This window comes from Notamacropus eugenii, chromosome 1, assembly GCF_028372415.1.
Source record: "Notamacropus eugenii isolate mMacEug1 chromosome 1, mMacEug1.pri_v2, whole genome shotgun sequence".
In the NCBI taxonomy this organism is placed as follows: domain Eukaryota; kingdom Metazoa; phylum Chordata; class Mammalia; order Diprotodontia; family Macropodidae; genus Notamacropus; species Notamacropus eugenii.
Genome location: NC_092872.1, coordinates 671,535,398 through 671,549,799, shown reverse-complemented (window position 1 = coordinate 671,549,799; position 14,402 = coordinate 671,535,398). Strand labels below are relative to the sequence as shown.

The following is a 14,402-nucleotide window of genomic DNA, read 5'->3' as shown; positions in this document are numbered from 1 at the left end:
CAGATTAAAGTATAACTGGAAAACATTTAACAGAATAAAAATAATACAATGGAACACAGATAATGTTATTATGTGGTTTTATAAGTCAATATGTGGCTGTAGGGATATTTATGCAGGGTTTAGTGGCCCTGATTCTATTTGAATTTGATACCACTACTGTAGTATTAGTCTACCTAGACTTAGCAAATTATCAGACAAATTATCTGTTCCTGTGGACAAGATGGCAGTAGACTTGGCAGTAGACTGGTATGATTAAGTAGTTTCAGAACTAGTTGAATGACCAGACCCAAAGAACAGCCATAAATAGTCCCGTGTCAATAAAGAAGGTTTTTAATAGACTGCTCTGGTGACAGGGGCTTGGCAGGAGGGTATATGGCATTTTTATCAATTATTTGGGCAAAGACAAAGAAAGAATGCTCCTCAGATTTGTACATGACATAAGGCTGGGACAGATAAATACCAAACTGGACAGTTGGGGTTCAAAAATATGACAGGCTAGAATGTTAGGCTGAATCAAATAGAAGCAGTTTGTCTGAAAAAGACTGCAGGTAGAGAGGCCCTATTGTGTTGTGGGTAACATGCTCTGAAGTCAGAGGGGGCCTGGATTCCCATTTTCACTCTGCCATTTACTACCTGGGTGACTTTGGCTAAGTCACTTACCCTCACTTGGGCTTCAGGTTCCTCAGGAAAAGAAAGGAGCTGGACTAAATCAGGGATTCTTCATCTGAGGTCTGTTATCTAGGCTTTTTTTTTTTAATCTCCATTTCAATGAAATTGGTCTCCTCTGTAATCCTATGTATTTAACTATTTAAAAACATCTTTCTGAGAAGGGGTGGTGCATAGGATTCACTAGACTGTTGTCAAAGGGATCCATAACATAAAAGAGGTTAAGAACCCCTGGTTGATGGACCCTAAGTCCTTTTCTGCTCCAATTTTGAAATTCTATGGTTCTCAGGACAAGCCAGCAGTGTGACATGGTAGCCAAAAGGCAAATACGATGTTACTCTGCTTTAAAAAAGCCACTCTGCCAAAGACAAGGTGGGTTCATAGACTTGCTGTATTCTCATCTGCTCAGACCTCATCTGAGGTACTGTGTTTAGTTCTGGGCACCATATTTTAGGAAGCACATTGAAAAGCTGGAAAGAGTCAATAGCAGGTCAACCACGAAGGTGAAAAGCTTTGAGACAATGCTATTGTTTGAAGCAACGAGTGTTTAGCCTAGAAAACACAACTTAATTCATCTTCCACTAAACTGCCAAAGTGATATTCTTAAAGCACAGCTATGATCATATCACTTGCCTGCTCAGTAAACTCCAGTGGCTCCTTATTACATTTAAAACCAAATGTGAATTCCAACACTAAGTATTTAAATCCCTTCACGACCTGGTTCTAACTTACCTTTCCAGTCTTATGACCTCACTCCCTTTCTCACAATCATTACTCTAGACAAACTAGCATTCTTCCTGTGCATTACACAACAACATACCTTGTCTTGCAGCCTTTGCACTGACTGTCCCCTGTGTCTACAATACACACCCTTCTCCTTTCCACCTCAGAATATTTAGTTTCTTTCAAAACTCAATTCTGATGCCATCTCCTCCATGAGGCCTTTCCTGAACCCCCAGGAACCTCCTCTTCAAAGTACCTTGCAGTCATTTTGGGGGCACATTACTTCCCCTTCTAGAATGTAAGTTAGTTGACAGCAGGAGCTGATTCCTTTTTGTCTTTGTGTCTCCAGTGTCTAGCCCAACTCCTGGCACTTAATGGCCATTTAAAAAGCTGACTGACTGATCAACACGATAGTTATCTTTAAGTACTGTCATGTGGAAGGAAAAGTACCTTAATGCCACCATTACTTACATAAGTATCTTATCCTATAATATTATAAACTCCTGGAGGTAAGGAACTACTACTTAGAATAGTAGTATTTTTCACATAAGTGTTTAACAAAGGTTTGTTGAAATTAATTTTTGAAACATTTGTACATTTTTCTAAAACCATAAAAGGAATAGATAATCCAATAATTTATTGGTTTTGGGATGCATTCTATTCATGCCTTGCTTCCATAAGAACATGCTGTTGCACTATAATAGGTCCAATGAAAGGTACAAGAGAAGCAGAATACAGCAGCTGCCCAAGACACTTATAGCTGAGTGAGAGATAGGCTACACGTATGCAAAACAACCAAAGAATTACAGAGCAGCACCTACATGGGGTTACAATAACACGGCACATAATTGTTTTCCTAAGGTAATTCATCTAACTATTTATTCGTTTCTTTAGAGATAATATTCATTTCAGTTCGTATTCTACTGCAGGGAAGGGGAGGTACCTTAGGAATGACCAGTATGCTATAAGTACGAGCCGCGGATTTGGAGTGAGTAGACCTGGGTTCAGTTTTTGTCCTCTTGCATACCTGTGTCACCTTGGGCAAGCCAGCGAGCCTCTTTGGTGATGAGCTTCCTTATCTGTACAGTGAAGGTGTTAGATGAAATGACCTCTAAAGACCTCACTCTAAATCGAAAGTTCTATAATTTAAAACAAAGTGAGTAATTTACCTATAAACTGAGGAGAACTGTATTCACATAAATATCCTTGGTGTAATGGACAGAGGGCTGGCCTCAAAGTCAGTCAGGACTGGGTCTGAGTTCTGTCTCTGACATACATGCTGTGTGAGCCTAAGTCAATCATTTAACTTCTCAGTTCTCAGGCCCAGGTGGCTCTAGCTCTAGTCACAACCCCTCCCAGCTTTAGAACTTACAGGCCATTCTTTGGCAGCTTCCAACAGGATTGTTCCAAGTCCACACATTGGATCTAAAACTACTGCACCAACCTACAGAAAGAAAAAGTGATTTGTGACAGTCATAGTGGAGAAGCACCCATGTTTATGTCACTTGTGGCAGTATGCAGATAAATAGAAAGTAACTTTTGGGAAAAATACTAATAATGAGAAAGGCCTCAAGTAGGTAAGGGGCACTTTAACTAAGCTTTGAAAGGAGTCAGGCATTCCAATAGTAGAACTGAGGAGAGAGGGCATTCCAGGCATAGGGAACAGCCTATGCAAAAGCACAGAGTGGGGAGATGGAATAGCATGCATATGTAATAGCCAGCAGGCCAGTTTGACTACAATGTAGCTCAGGTGTGCATATCTGGGTGTGTGGAATAAAGTGAAATAAGTCCATAAACAGAGCAGAGCCAGACTACAAAGGGTTTTAGGAGGCAGCAAGGTGGTGCAATGGATAGAGTCCTAGGCAGGGAGTCAGGAATACATGAGTTCAATCTAGCCTCAGACACTTTCTAGCTGTGTGACCCTGGACAAGTCACTTAACCTCTGCCTGCCTCAGTTTCCTCATCTGTAAGATGAGGATAATAAGGGCACCTACCTTCCAAGGTTGTTGTGAGGATCAGATGAGATAAAATTATAAAGCAGTTACCACAGTGCCTAGCACACAGAAGGTACTATATAAACGCACGCTGTTATTGATTTTGACAGCTGTGTAGAAGATGGGTAAGGGAGGGTGGAGGATAAAGGCAGGCAGTCTAATTAGGCAGCTGTCATAGTGGTCTAGGTAACAAGTGGAGAGAATAGGAGAGATGCCTTTGCACTGGCAGCCAGTCCTCCATCACCTGGCCTCCTCATCTTCCCCTTTGGGTACTAATCCCCCTTCTGCATGAGGTCCTTTCTAATGTCCTCCCTCCTTCCACTGCTACGCCCCCCTCTGAGATGACCTCCCATTTACACTGGATTTATTTGAAAGCATAGAGTTATTTGCATGTTGTCTCCTCCATCATAGTCTGAGTGCCTTGAAGGCAGGGGCAATGTTTTTGCTCTTGCTGGTGTTTCCAGCTCTTAGAACACTATCTGATAGTGAGCACTGAATATGATGTGACTGACTTAGCAACTAACTGGATATGGGTTATGAAGGAAAAGGAAAAACGAAACCTCACAGAGGTGGAGAACATGGGTGGTTAGAAGGATGCAGAACCTTTGAAAGAAACAGAGAAGTAAAGAAAAAGGGTAGGTATTGAGGAAAAAAAAAGATAATGAACTCTGTTTTGGACATGCTGAATTTGAGATGCCTGTGGAAGGAAGGCCCAGCAGGAGATATTCAGCCTGCAGATGGTGGCAGACTGATGTTCATGAGAAAGATAAGGGTAGAAAGTTGTATGCAGTAGCTAGGTGGACCAGTACTAGAGCGCTAGACCTGGAGACAGGAAGACCTGGGTTCAGATCCCTCCTTAGACTTAACTTAAGTCATTTAATATCTGTTTACCTTAGTTTCCTAAAATGTAAATGGGGAATAATAGTACCCACCTAGCAGGGTTGTTGTGAGTACTAAATGAGATAATGTTTGTAAAGCACTTAGCACAGTGTATGGCACACAGTAGGTACTATACAAATGCTAGCCATTATTACATTTGAGGAAACTAAGGCAGACAGAGGTTAAGTGAGTTAATCAAGGAATTATAAAGGAGTTACCATGTAGCAATGAAGACCCAGTTGGGATTAGGTAATAAATTTGAAGTAGGCCCAGTCAGTACCATAGAATAATTTCCTCTGAGGGTGTTCAGTAGCATGAGAAATAGAGAAGAGAGATGGAGGAAAGGATGAAATAGGGAGGGAAATGATGTAGAACTGGTTAGTGTAAAGGAGGGTATTTCTTTTTATATCAGGAAAGTCAAGGAACATAATAGAGTATATAATTTCAGATACTAAATATTAATATTTTTGAGAAATAACAGATGACATGAGAAAGTCTGAAATTGTCTTTACTCTTGCCTGCATAATAATAGGAATGAATATTTTAAATGAGTTTGCTAAAATCTACAACCAAAATGATTTTTAATTAGGTGGCAGAGATGAGGACCAATGTGGTAAATTTTATTTCCCCATTAAGTATCAAGGTATATTTCTTGTGCCCACTTTTGAAATTTTTAATTTTCAAATCAATGACAATTCTCATTTACAACGAAGACATTTTTTCCTTACCTTGATTTCAGCAAGAGATGCCATTGTCCAAGCTATAGTAGAACGAAGTCCTGCCATCTTGATGTAAGCTCTGCTTGCCAAAGGAAGCCTATAAAAAAATATGGTCATATGGTCAACAAGACTAGATGTCAAATTAATACACACTAATGAAAATGTGAAGGAAAAATGATGTATTCTCATATATTCACAGACATGCAATAAAATGTTTAAGATAGTACACTGTTTTTAACTTTAAACACATTTGTTACCTGGCAGAGTCAGTCTTGAGGCATTCTAGATAAGTGAGTTTTCTAGGCAACTGAAATTAATTAGATAGGCAGTATGGCAGAGTAGAGAGAATATTGAACTAGGAGTCAGTAGCCCTGCCTGGTTTCTTGTTCCAGAACAACCACTTAAAAGTCATAGAACCCTGGGCATTCACTTGCCTTTTCTGCAGATAAGTTTCTATGACTGTTTTGAGGATCACAGAATCTTAAAGTCTGAAGGGCCATCTGACACCATCTACTCCAGTACCCACACATATGAATAGGAATCTCCATTCATATAATAAAGGAGGTTTCTAAAGACTTTGCTTGAGGACTTCCAATGAGGCTCAGAGAATCATAGACTTATCCAACTCCTTCATTTTTCAGAAGAAACTGAAGCCTAGAGAGGTTAGGAGACTTGCCCAAGGGCATATAGTGTCCCCAGGAGCTGGAATGTGAACCCAGGCCTCTGACTCCAAATCTAGAGCTCTTCTTATACCCCCATCCCTCCTGGGACTGTGCCTTGTACTTCTGAATGGCACTAAACATCACAAAGTCTTTCTTTTTATCAAGCCTGATTTTGCATCTGCAAATTCAACTTGCAATTCCTACTTCAGCCCTCTGGACCAAGCAGAAGGAGTCTAAACCCTCTTCCATGGGACACCCCTATCTTGGAGTCAGTTATTGTGTCTTCACTAAGTATATCATCTGGGCTGACGTCCCATGGTTACTATTTAGGTTCAGCCACTTGATCAAGTCCAATGCTTCCCAGCCGTGCTGCCATCTCTCTCCCATCTGCCCACTTTTCCCGCAAAAGGGCCTACTCTCTGGGACACAGTACTGCCCCGGCCTCTTCTCTCTCATCTCCATGTCTTTAACACCTCAGAGCCTCTCGCAGACTCCCTGGTTTCCTTCAAAGCTTACTTCAAGTGCTGCTTTCTGTATGAAGACTTTCCTGATCTCCCCGGAAGCTTTGCCTTCATCTCAAAAATGACCTTTCATTTTTTTGGATACATGTCTATATGTTCATGTTGTTGCACTGATAGAACATAAGCTTCTTGGGGGCAGTGACAGCTTCATTTTTGTCTCTGTATCTTGAGGACCTAGCGCAGCACCTGACCAGAGGAGTTATTTAACGCTTATGTCTTGATTGATTATTCCTGACAAAGTCATTCTGGCTCTCTTTAGTCACCACTTCCTTTTCTGGATTTCCATGAATTAATCCTTTAATAATGAATTCTAGAGTGTTTTCAGGTGTAAAATTCTTAGCCACAGAGTTAGCCATTATTATTATTATCATCTTAAAATAAAGTCTGAGGCAGAATTCAAACTCAGGCCTTCCTGATTCTAAGTCCAGCACTCTATTACGCCACCAAGCTGCAAAACACTTGAGAGTAATAAAGCAATTATGTCGCTTTGTATTACCTTATAAAGTCCTGCACAATCTAAGATATTATTATTGTTTTTTCTTTCAATAAACTCTATTTTTAAAATTTAAAAATTTTTGGAGGAAATCTAGAATTATACATCTTCCTGTCTTCCTATGCAGGACTCACTTCACCTAATTTGACTTTTTTTGGATAACTTGGTATAATAATTGTGAACATATGACATTGTCCTGTCCCAGAGATGAACTGGGACATCTGACTGAGTAAGTACTGAACTCTAGGAGTTGCTCTGAAACTTGTTTTCTTGAAAACATGCTCCATGCATCAACTTGTTTATATTTTTATCAAAAAGAAAAATGAAGGCTATGGAGCTGTATAGCTTTAAGGTATATCATGGATTTCTGCAAAATAAATTCATGACCCTAATAGAGTAATCTCCTAAATGAAGTTACTATTGCCCAGAAAAATCATCATTTTCCCCTTTCCTCCTCCTCACTGTTATCAGTGTCTGCTGGATTATCATATTCAAAACCTGATCTACTCCTTCTGCATCACCAAGATGGAAAACCAACAGTACCTGTATGTCAGTTTTAATTCATTCTTCTATGTCACTTAAAATAAGTTTGTTGATTTAATGTGAAGAAATAGTCCTCACTATTCCAGCAACTGGTGCAAGACTGTTTTCGGGAGGGTTTACTGCAATGTCCATTAATTCTTCATTAGAAGAAAAAAGATAACTCTGTAAATACAGATACTAGGATACAATTTGCTCCAAGCTTTTCTTAATGTTTAGGATTCAAAACAGGGAAGAAATAGGATTACATAAACTACAGTCCAAAGGATTTGATATCTCTCTCTGGCAAAGTTCTAGAATAAATTAGTAAATGACTGGCTTGGGAACTTTTTATAAAACGAAGTGGTTGCCCCTGGGAGTAGCATGTTCAACACATCATGCTGTCTCTTTTCTCTTTTAAATGGGTTGTTACAAGAATGATGCTGATAACATATTTTATTGATTTAAACACAGGTTATAATTGAACATGGGCTTCACTCCCCCAAATGAGATCTTTTAAAGGAAAATATATATAGCAGCAAAAGATAATCATACAAAATTAGTGAATAAAAATCACATATTTACTATAAAAAATATAAAATTAATGAAGGGCACGGAAGCCCCAGGCATGACTTAAAACTACCCAACACAGGCCCAAGGGGAGGCTCCTGGCATCTCAGCTGGCAGGAAGTAGGGGTTGCTGGTAAATGGAGAGACCCTCGCAGAAGTGAGAAACATTTTTTAAAAAGACTTGTTGTTACCATTCAGTTGTGTCCAACTCTTTGTTACCCTCTGTGACAAAGATACTGGGGTGCTTTGTCACTTCCTTCTCCAGTAGATCAGGCAAACAGAGGTTGATTTGCCCATGGTCACACAGCTAAGTGAGTGCCTGAGGCTGAATGTGAATGCAGGTCCTGCTGAGTACAGGCCCAGTGCTCTATCCACTAAGCTAACTACCTGTCTTCAAGGCAAACAGAGATTAAGTGACTTGCCCAGGGTCACACAGCTAGTGTCTGAGGCCACATCTGAATTCAGCTCTTCCTGCCCCTATGTTCAGTGCTCTATCCACTCAGCCATCAAGCTGCCTCTTTTAAAAGATTAATAGCGACTAACAGAAATTGTAAATTTCTTGAGAGTGTAATTAAAAAAAAAACTTATGTGCCTAGCATCTGCATGGATGGCAGATAGTAGCTGACAAACATTTGCTGAATTTAACCAAATTAATTCTACACACAATATCTCTGTTTGAGCACAAAAAACTACAGACAGGGTAGACAAAAACACAATTGGAGCATAACTGTAAACCGTTCTCAGGTTTTCTACAAGTTTGATTTGGTTTGATTTGGGAGAAAACATGAGGCCTATATCAAGACCAATGAGGTAATATACCTACAGTGAATTAAAAATATCTGGGAACTCTGCATGACTATTTGCTGTGGATACTATAGGCAGACTTCAGCTACCAGGAAGGAGACTTAGCTAGGTCACAAGTCTCAAAGTCTACTATGTGACCCAGTTTTTCTGATCAGATGAAGACATATTTGAATGAATAAACCCTTGTGAAAAGAAACAAAGATTTAGACAGCAATAGTAAAAATAGATGAGCTCTATAAATTGAAGTCAAACATGAAATGCGAGTTTGGGAACACTGGATTTTATGCAATTGTTGAAAAGAACCTCAGAGATAGACGAGACCTTTGAAGTCATTAAGTCCAACACAATAAACCTCCTCTATAGCATACCCAGCAAGACATCATTTGGCTTCTATTTGATCTTTTTTGGTTGAAAGGAACTCAGTATGTATTTGATTTTTAAAAGATTCTAATTTGGGGGAATTCTTCCAAAGACTAGGTCTCCTGAGAACTTCTATCCCAGGGGTGGGGAACCTGAGGCCTCGAGGTCACATGTGGCCCTCTAGGTCCTCAAGTGTAGCCCTTTCACTGAATCCAAACTTCATAGAACAAATCCTTTTAATAAAAGGATCTGTTTTGTAAAACTTAGACTTAGTCAAAAGGCTACACCCACGGACCTAGAAGGTCACATGTGGCTTCCAAGCTGCAGATTCCCCACCCTGTTCTATATAAAATAATCTAATACTTCCTCATATGCTAATAACAGCCATAATATCTTTCCAAGTTTTCTCCCCAGTTAACTTAATCAGTCTGCAATATAACATGGTTTAGGAATTTCCTCATTATTCTGGTCACACTTCTTTGGAAAAAGCATACCCTGTTAACCTTCTAAAGAGTGGTGCCCCAAACAGAATCCAGTGCTCCAGGTGACAATCTGACAAGTACACTTGGATGACCACCTTTCCGGTTTTGAATATTATTTCTATTAATATAGCTAAAGATTCCCGTGACTTTTTTTGGCAGCCAAGTCACATAGCTAACTTTAGAAAGAAGTAAAATTTAAAATTCATCTTTGATGTTATGAGATTGTTCTGTATGGTGCCTATGAAATCAAATTTTTCACGAAATTTTCCTGTAACCATATCTTGTGTTCTGCGTATCATTTTAATCCATAAGTTGAATCAATGAGTAACTGTGGGTGGCAGGGCAAAACCATTCTTCCACACCAGCCCCACTTTCTCTGGATGAGTTCTGTAGCTGTCCAACAACAGAGTGGGCGTGTCCTCTTCCAGAGAGCCCTCGGCTCTTCACCCACCCTGACTTCACTCTGGTGGCGTCAGGTATAGGACAATACAAATGACTGGAAGAACTTTCCAATTACTTGTACTACAAGTTATTATTATCCTTGTTTACATTTATAGTAGCATGACGGTTTTCTACTATATGACTAGAGAAACATTATATTTAGATTTTCTAAAGAGCTAAAAATTTTCTCCAGACTTTCCAAAGAATTATAATGCATCAGATTTGGCATTAAGGGTCCCAAGAATTGCAATATATGCTCCATTTTAATAAATGCTTGCTATCTCTGTAAGCATAGGTATATATATGTATATATATATATATTTCTATATATATATATATATTTCTTACCTAGCCTGAGTCTATAATTCTCTAAATTAATGAATTTGAAATACTTTAGACTCTAGTTATAATTTGTCAGTGTCATCAATGTAATTCATAGCTTTCTATTATCCAAATTTTTATACTCTAAAATAACAGACAAAATAAAAACTATGTTACCAGAGTATTTTAGAGGCATATACAAAAAAAGAAATAGAAAGCTGTAAGTTCCATCTAATCAAATTAGTCTTCCTTGCTAAAAACAAAACACATGGAGTTGTTGACTTTAAAAATGTTCATTAACTTACAAAAATCCTGAAGCACAAAAACATAAGCATCTACCTGAAAACTGGAATCCCCACCACGGAGTAAATGTCATTTAGATGTATAAATATCTGAAAGAGCAAACACAGAAATTAGACTGAAAAACAAAACTCCACTATTTGGGCTTTGGGGTAGCAACCTGAATGCTTTAGTTTTGTGCCCATGAGACCTATATTTTACGAGGAAGGTCTCAGGTCTTCACAGTATAATGAAATATCTTATTCACAATTTTTTTCTTAAGTAAAAGTTTCAGTTACATTACACAGCCATTTTATAGGTAAAAAGTATATGCTGTTAGAAATTCATATATTAGTGTAGGTGGCAGCAATTCAATATAACAAACATTTAAAAGGCACCTACTGAATGCAAGGTACCTGGGACATGGCTTAGATCGAGTTCTTAAGGAGCTCACTCTCTAATGGAATAGGGCAACACACATAGAAAGCTTTCTCTTTCCCCTGTACAAAATGTAGTTAAGTGCAAAGTGGAGGTCTAGGCAAACGCTATGAGAAATCAGTGAAGGGAGACATCCCAGTAGACTGGATCAGGCAAGGCTTCATGGGTAAGACAGCAACTATGTTGAGCCTTAATGTGAGGGACAAATGAAACGGAGGAAAGTAAGGTCCATTCCAGATGAGGGGTGGAGAGAAATAGCATGAGAATAGAGTGAGAAGAAGATAAGGTGAGAAAAAGGAAGGGAGCTTCATTTCCTTTAGCTGGAACAGAGTATGTGAAGGTGAATTGCATGAGATAAAGCTGGGAAACGAGGCTGGAATTAAGATTACACAGAAAGAGTCTAAAATGCCCAGGCAGTTTCTTTTTCTTTTTCTTTTGGTAGGCAGTGCAGAATCACGGATGGTAATTTAGTAAAGGAGTAATAGGATCAGGTTATGTGAGTAATATAAATAGCGTGAAGTTATACGCCCACCCAAGTCTCAATAAATGTTTAGTGAACGAATGTGGGGTGCTTGAGGGCTTAGGTCTACTTGAGGAGATCTCTGCATAACTGAGATGGACATTCCTAAGTAAGAGGTCCTAAAAGGCTAAAGTGGCTCCTCAGAGCCTAGCACAAGCTTGGTGTAAATCCCCAGGTCACTATGAGGTTTCTCCATAGTTGCTGGATAATCAACAATCTCTTTGAAACTCAATGGGTACAACATTCTTTTCAATGTCAGCTTCCCTTTATCCTTACCCTATTCTTATACTCTGTTTAGGTTCTCTTTCTGAGCTGAAGTGGATAATCTCTCTAGCTCTTACATTCTTTCCTTCCAAACTATCACCAAACAGGATTCTTCTTTATAACCAGTAGTCTACACCCTGGCTTGGTCCAAAGGATAAGTTTTTAGTTGAGTGAGACATCACTCCATTTTAAGCTGGGTGTGTCAAATAACCCTTTGGATTAATGAAACATAAAAAAATTACCTGATCGTGATAATTTTATTTGATAATGTCACAACAACACAAAAAGGTTTTTCCTATAGCTAGCATTTTTTAATGTCTATTGGGGGTGCTGAGTGCTCCAAATGGTCTCTACTGTTATAGTACCAGTCCCCAACTTTGAAAAACAGATCAAGTCCATATCTTATTGGGGCACTTTTACAATGAAAACCACCAAAGTTAACCACATTCTCTGTTGCTAATGAAAACAATTTTTTGCTTCTCTATAGCTGTGCTTTTTAAAAAAATATGTCCTAAAGTACAGAAAATAAAATTATGAAACTACCCAAGTGTCAGTTTAAAAATAAAATCTAAAATGTAGCAAAAAAAATTTTAAATGTTAATTACCTCTAAACTGGGGTTTCTCAAATCTGCTTTCCAGCCAAACTGTTTTATAAGAGCAATTCCAATTACTCTTCCCACCTCCTAGAAAAGTAGTAGTTAAAGAAAAGATTTAACTTTTAAAAATGAAGATAATAGCTTAAAGATATAGCCAACAACTAATGGGAGGTGTAAGAAAGGTTGGAATATGTGATGAAAATATATGCCAAAACATTTCCTATCTTAAATAAGAGTTGCATAAGAACACACACACACACACACACACACACACACACACACACACACACACACACCCCTACATGAAACTGCTATTATCTAACAAGCCATAATCAAAATTAATTTTGTTCACCTAACAAATTAATCATTTGATAAATTCACTAGCAACTTTTACAATTCCTTCAAAAAATGATTTTAAAAGGTACTTCCTTTAAAAAGCACAGAAATATAAATCCTTACAAATCTGTTTATTTTGATGCAACAGCCTTGTCTTTTGGCTTAGTAGAAAGGTGTGCACACAAGGTACCACAGTTCACAAAAAGAAAACTTTTTCACAGATGAGATCTCAAGATTTTGAGCTATAAAGGACCTGGACGTCATCTAGTTTACCTCCTCATTTGATATATTAGGAAACTGGAGCCTTGAAAGTACCATAAGAGGCCAAGATTGCACAGAGAGTTACAGAAGCTGAATTCTAATCCAGGTCTCCTGACTCCAAATCTTATCCTCTTTCCATTACAGAATATAAAAAGGAGCTGTGAATGTATCACTTAGTGAATAAATGATGGGGGCAGCATGAAGGAATGGAATGAGCGCTGCATTAGAGCTGGAGAACCTGAGTTCCAGTCCTAGCTTGGCTACTTACTACTTGGGTGACCATTTAAACTCTTGGGGCCACATAGCTTTTCTATCTGGAAAACAAGTGGGTTGAACTAGGTGATATCCGAAGTTCCTTCTAATTCTAAATCTATGGTGTTTTCCATACTGGCAGTTTGCTTCCAAATACATGAAAGACTAAATCATAGTATGGCAAATCTGATTAACTCTGGATGTCTAAAAAATTGATGGGATTGGCCCATGCCTGGTTCAGCTCTAACACTTTGTGTCCACCATGGATGTGCTTAGTGGTGCCACTGATCCAATTTGATGGTCATACATATAAAACATTGTCCGGTTGCCTGCTAGGCCCCAAACTATACCCTCTCTCCCACTGATTCTTGTAAGAACTCAAGGTATGGAAAGGTGACACTATTTTGTGTCTTCTCAGTAGTACTAGCGTTAGGCAGCTAACATTAACATCTGGCATGTCATTTAGCTTTAAGATTCAGATAGCACAGCATCACTTACCAGGTGTCTTCAGGCCTCTCACAATACAACACCAGTGTATACATTCCACTCTAATTATAATACCTGGCAAATATGTCAAAAAGGCCTTCAAAAGATCACAATTAATGGGAGGAGACCAGTACATTAAAAAGATCATACAAGGTGCTTTTCCCATCATCAGGGTATTGAGAGCCAGCACTAATATAGTGTTTTAAGATTTGCAAAGCATAATTAATTTTATCCTCACAACAACCCTGTTATATAGATACTATTATTAACCCCATTTTACAGATGAGGAAACTGAGGTTGAGAAAGGTTAAGTGACTTGCCTAGGATCAGAAAACAAGGAAACATCTGAAGTAGGATTTGAATTCAGATTATCCTGACTCTAAGTTCAGTGTTCTATCCACTATGCCACCCAGCTACTAAATTATTGTATAAATAATTTATGTGTTGTATAAATACATATAACTTTACAGCAAAAAATTGCTAGGAGTAATCAAGAGTGCATATTTTATTGTAAAGAGAAAGAGGGTAATTAGAACGGAGGTTTTGGGGGAGCATGCTAAAGGAGAACTGATAGAAGAGTTCTATGGTTCAGAGGATATTCCTGGGGGAAAATCTGAGTATCTCAGGATGTAGAAAAGTCAGCAAGACTGTGAGATGTTTGTGCTATTAATAGTTGCTAAATACTATCTGAAATGGTGTCTGTCTGTCAGAGATCTTGGTCCTGTCTCTGAGGATATAGAAGGTTTAACACTTCTAGCTATTTCCTCCTTAGCCTTGCAAAAAGATAGGCAACAATGCCTTGGAAGACTTAATCCT

General features: G+C 38.6%; 1 protein-coding gene across 3 annotated transcripts in view; it reads right to left on the bottom strand.

The window, feature by feature from the left end:
- Positions 1 to 14,402, bottom strand: part of THUMPD2 (THUMP domain 2 tRNA and snRNA guanosine methyltransferase) — a 48,635-nt gene that overhangs the window by 13,166 nt on the left and 21,067 nt on the right. For all 3 annotated transcript variants that reach the window (XM_072635802.1, XM_072635800.1, XM_072635801.1), the window contains exons 4-7: positions 12,261 to 12,338; positions 10,494 to 10,546; positions 4,991 to 5,078; positions 2,762 to 2,833 (exon numbers count right to left, since the gene is read on the bottom strand). In XM_072635802.1, coding sequence (XP_072491903.1) covers positions 2,762 to 2,833; positions 4,991 to 5,078; positions 10,494 to 10,546; positions 12,261 to 12,338 — 291 coding nt within the window. The remainder of the gene's footprint in view (positions 1 to 2,761; positions 2,834 to 4,990; positions 5,079 to 10,493; positions 10,547 to 12,260; positions 12,339 to 14,402) is intronic.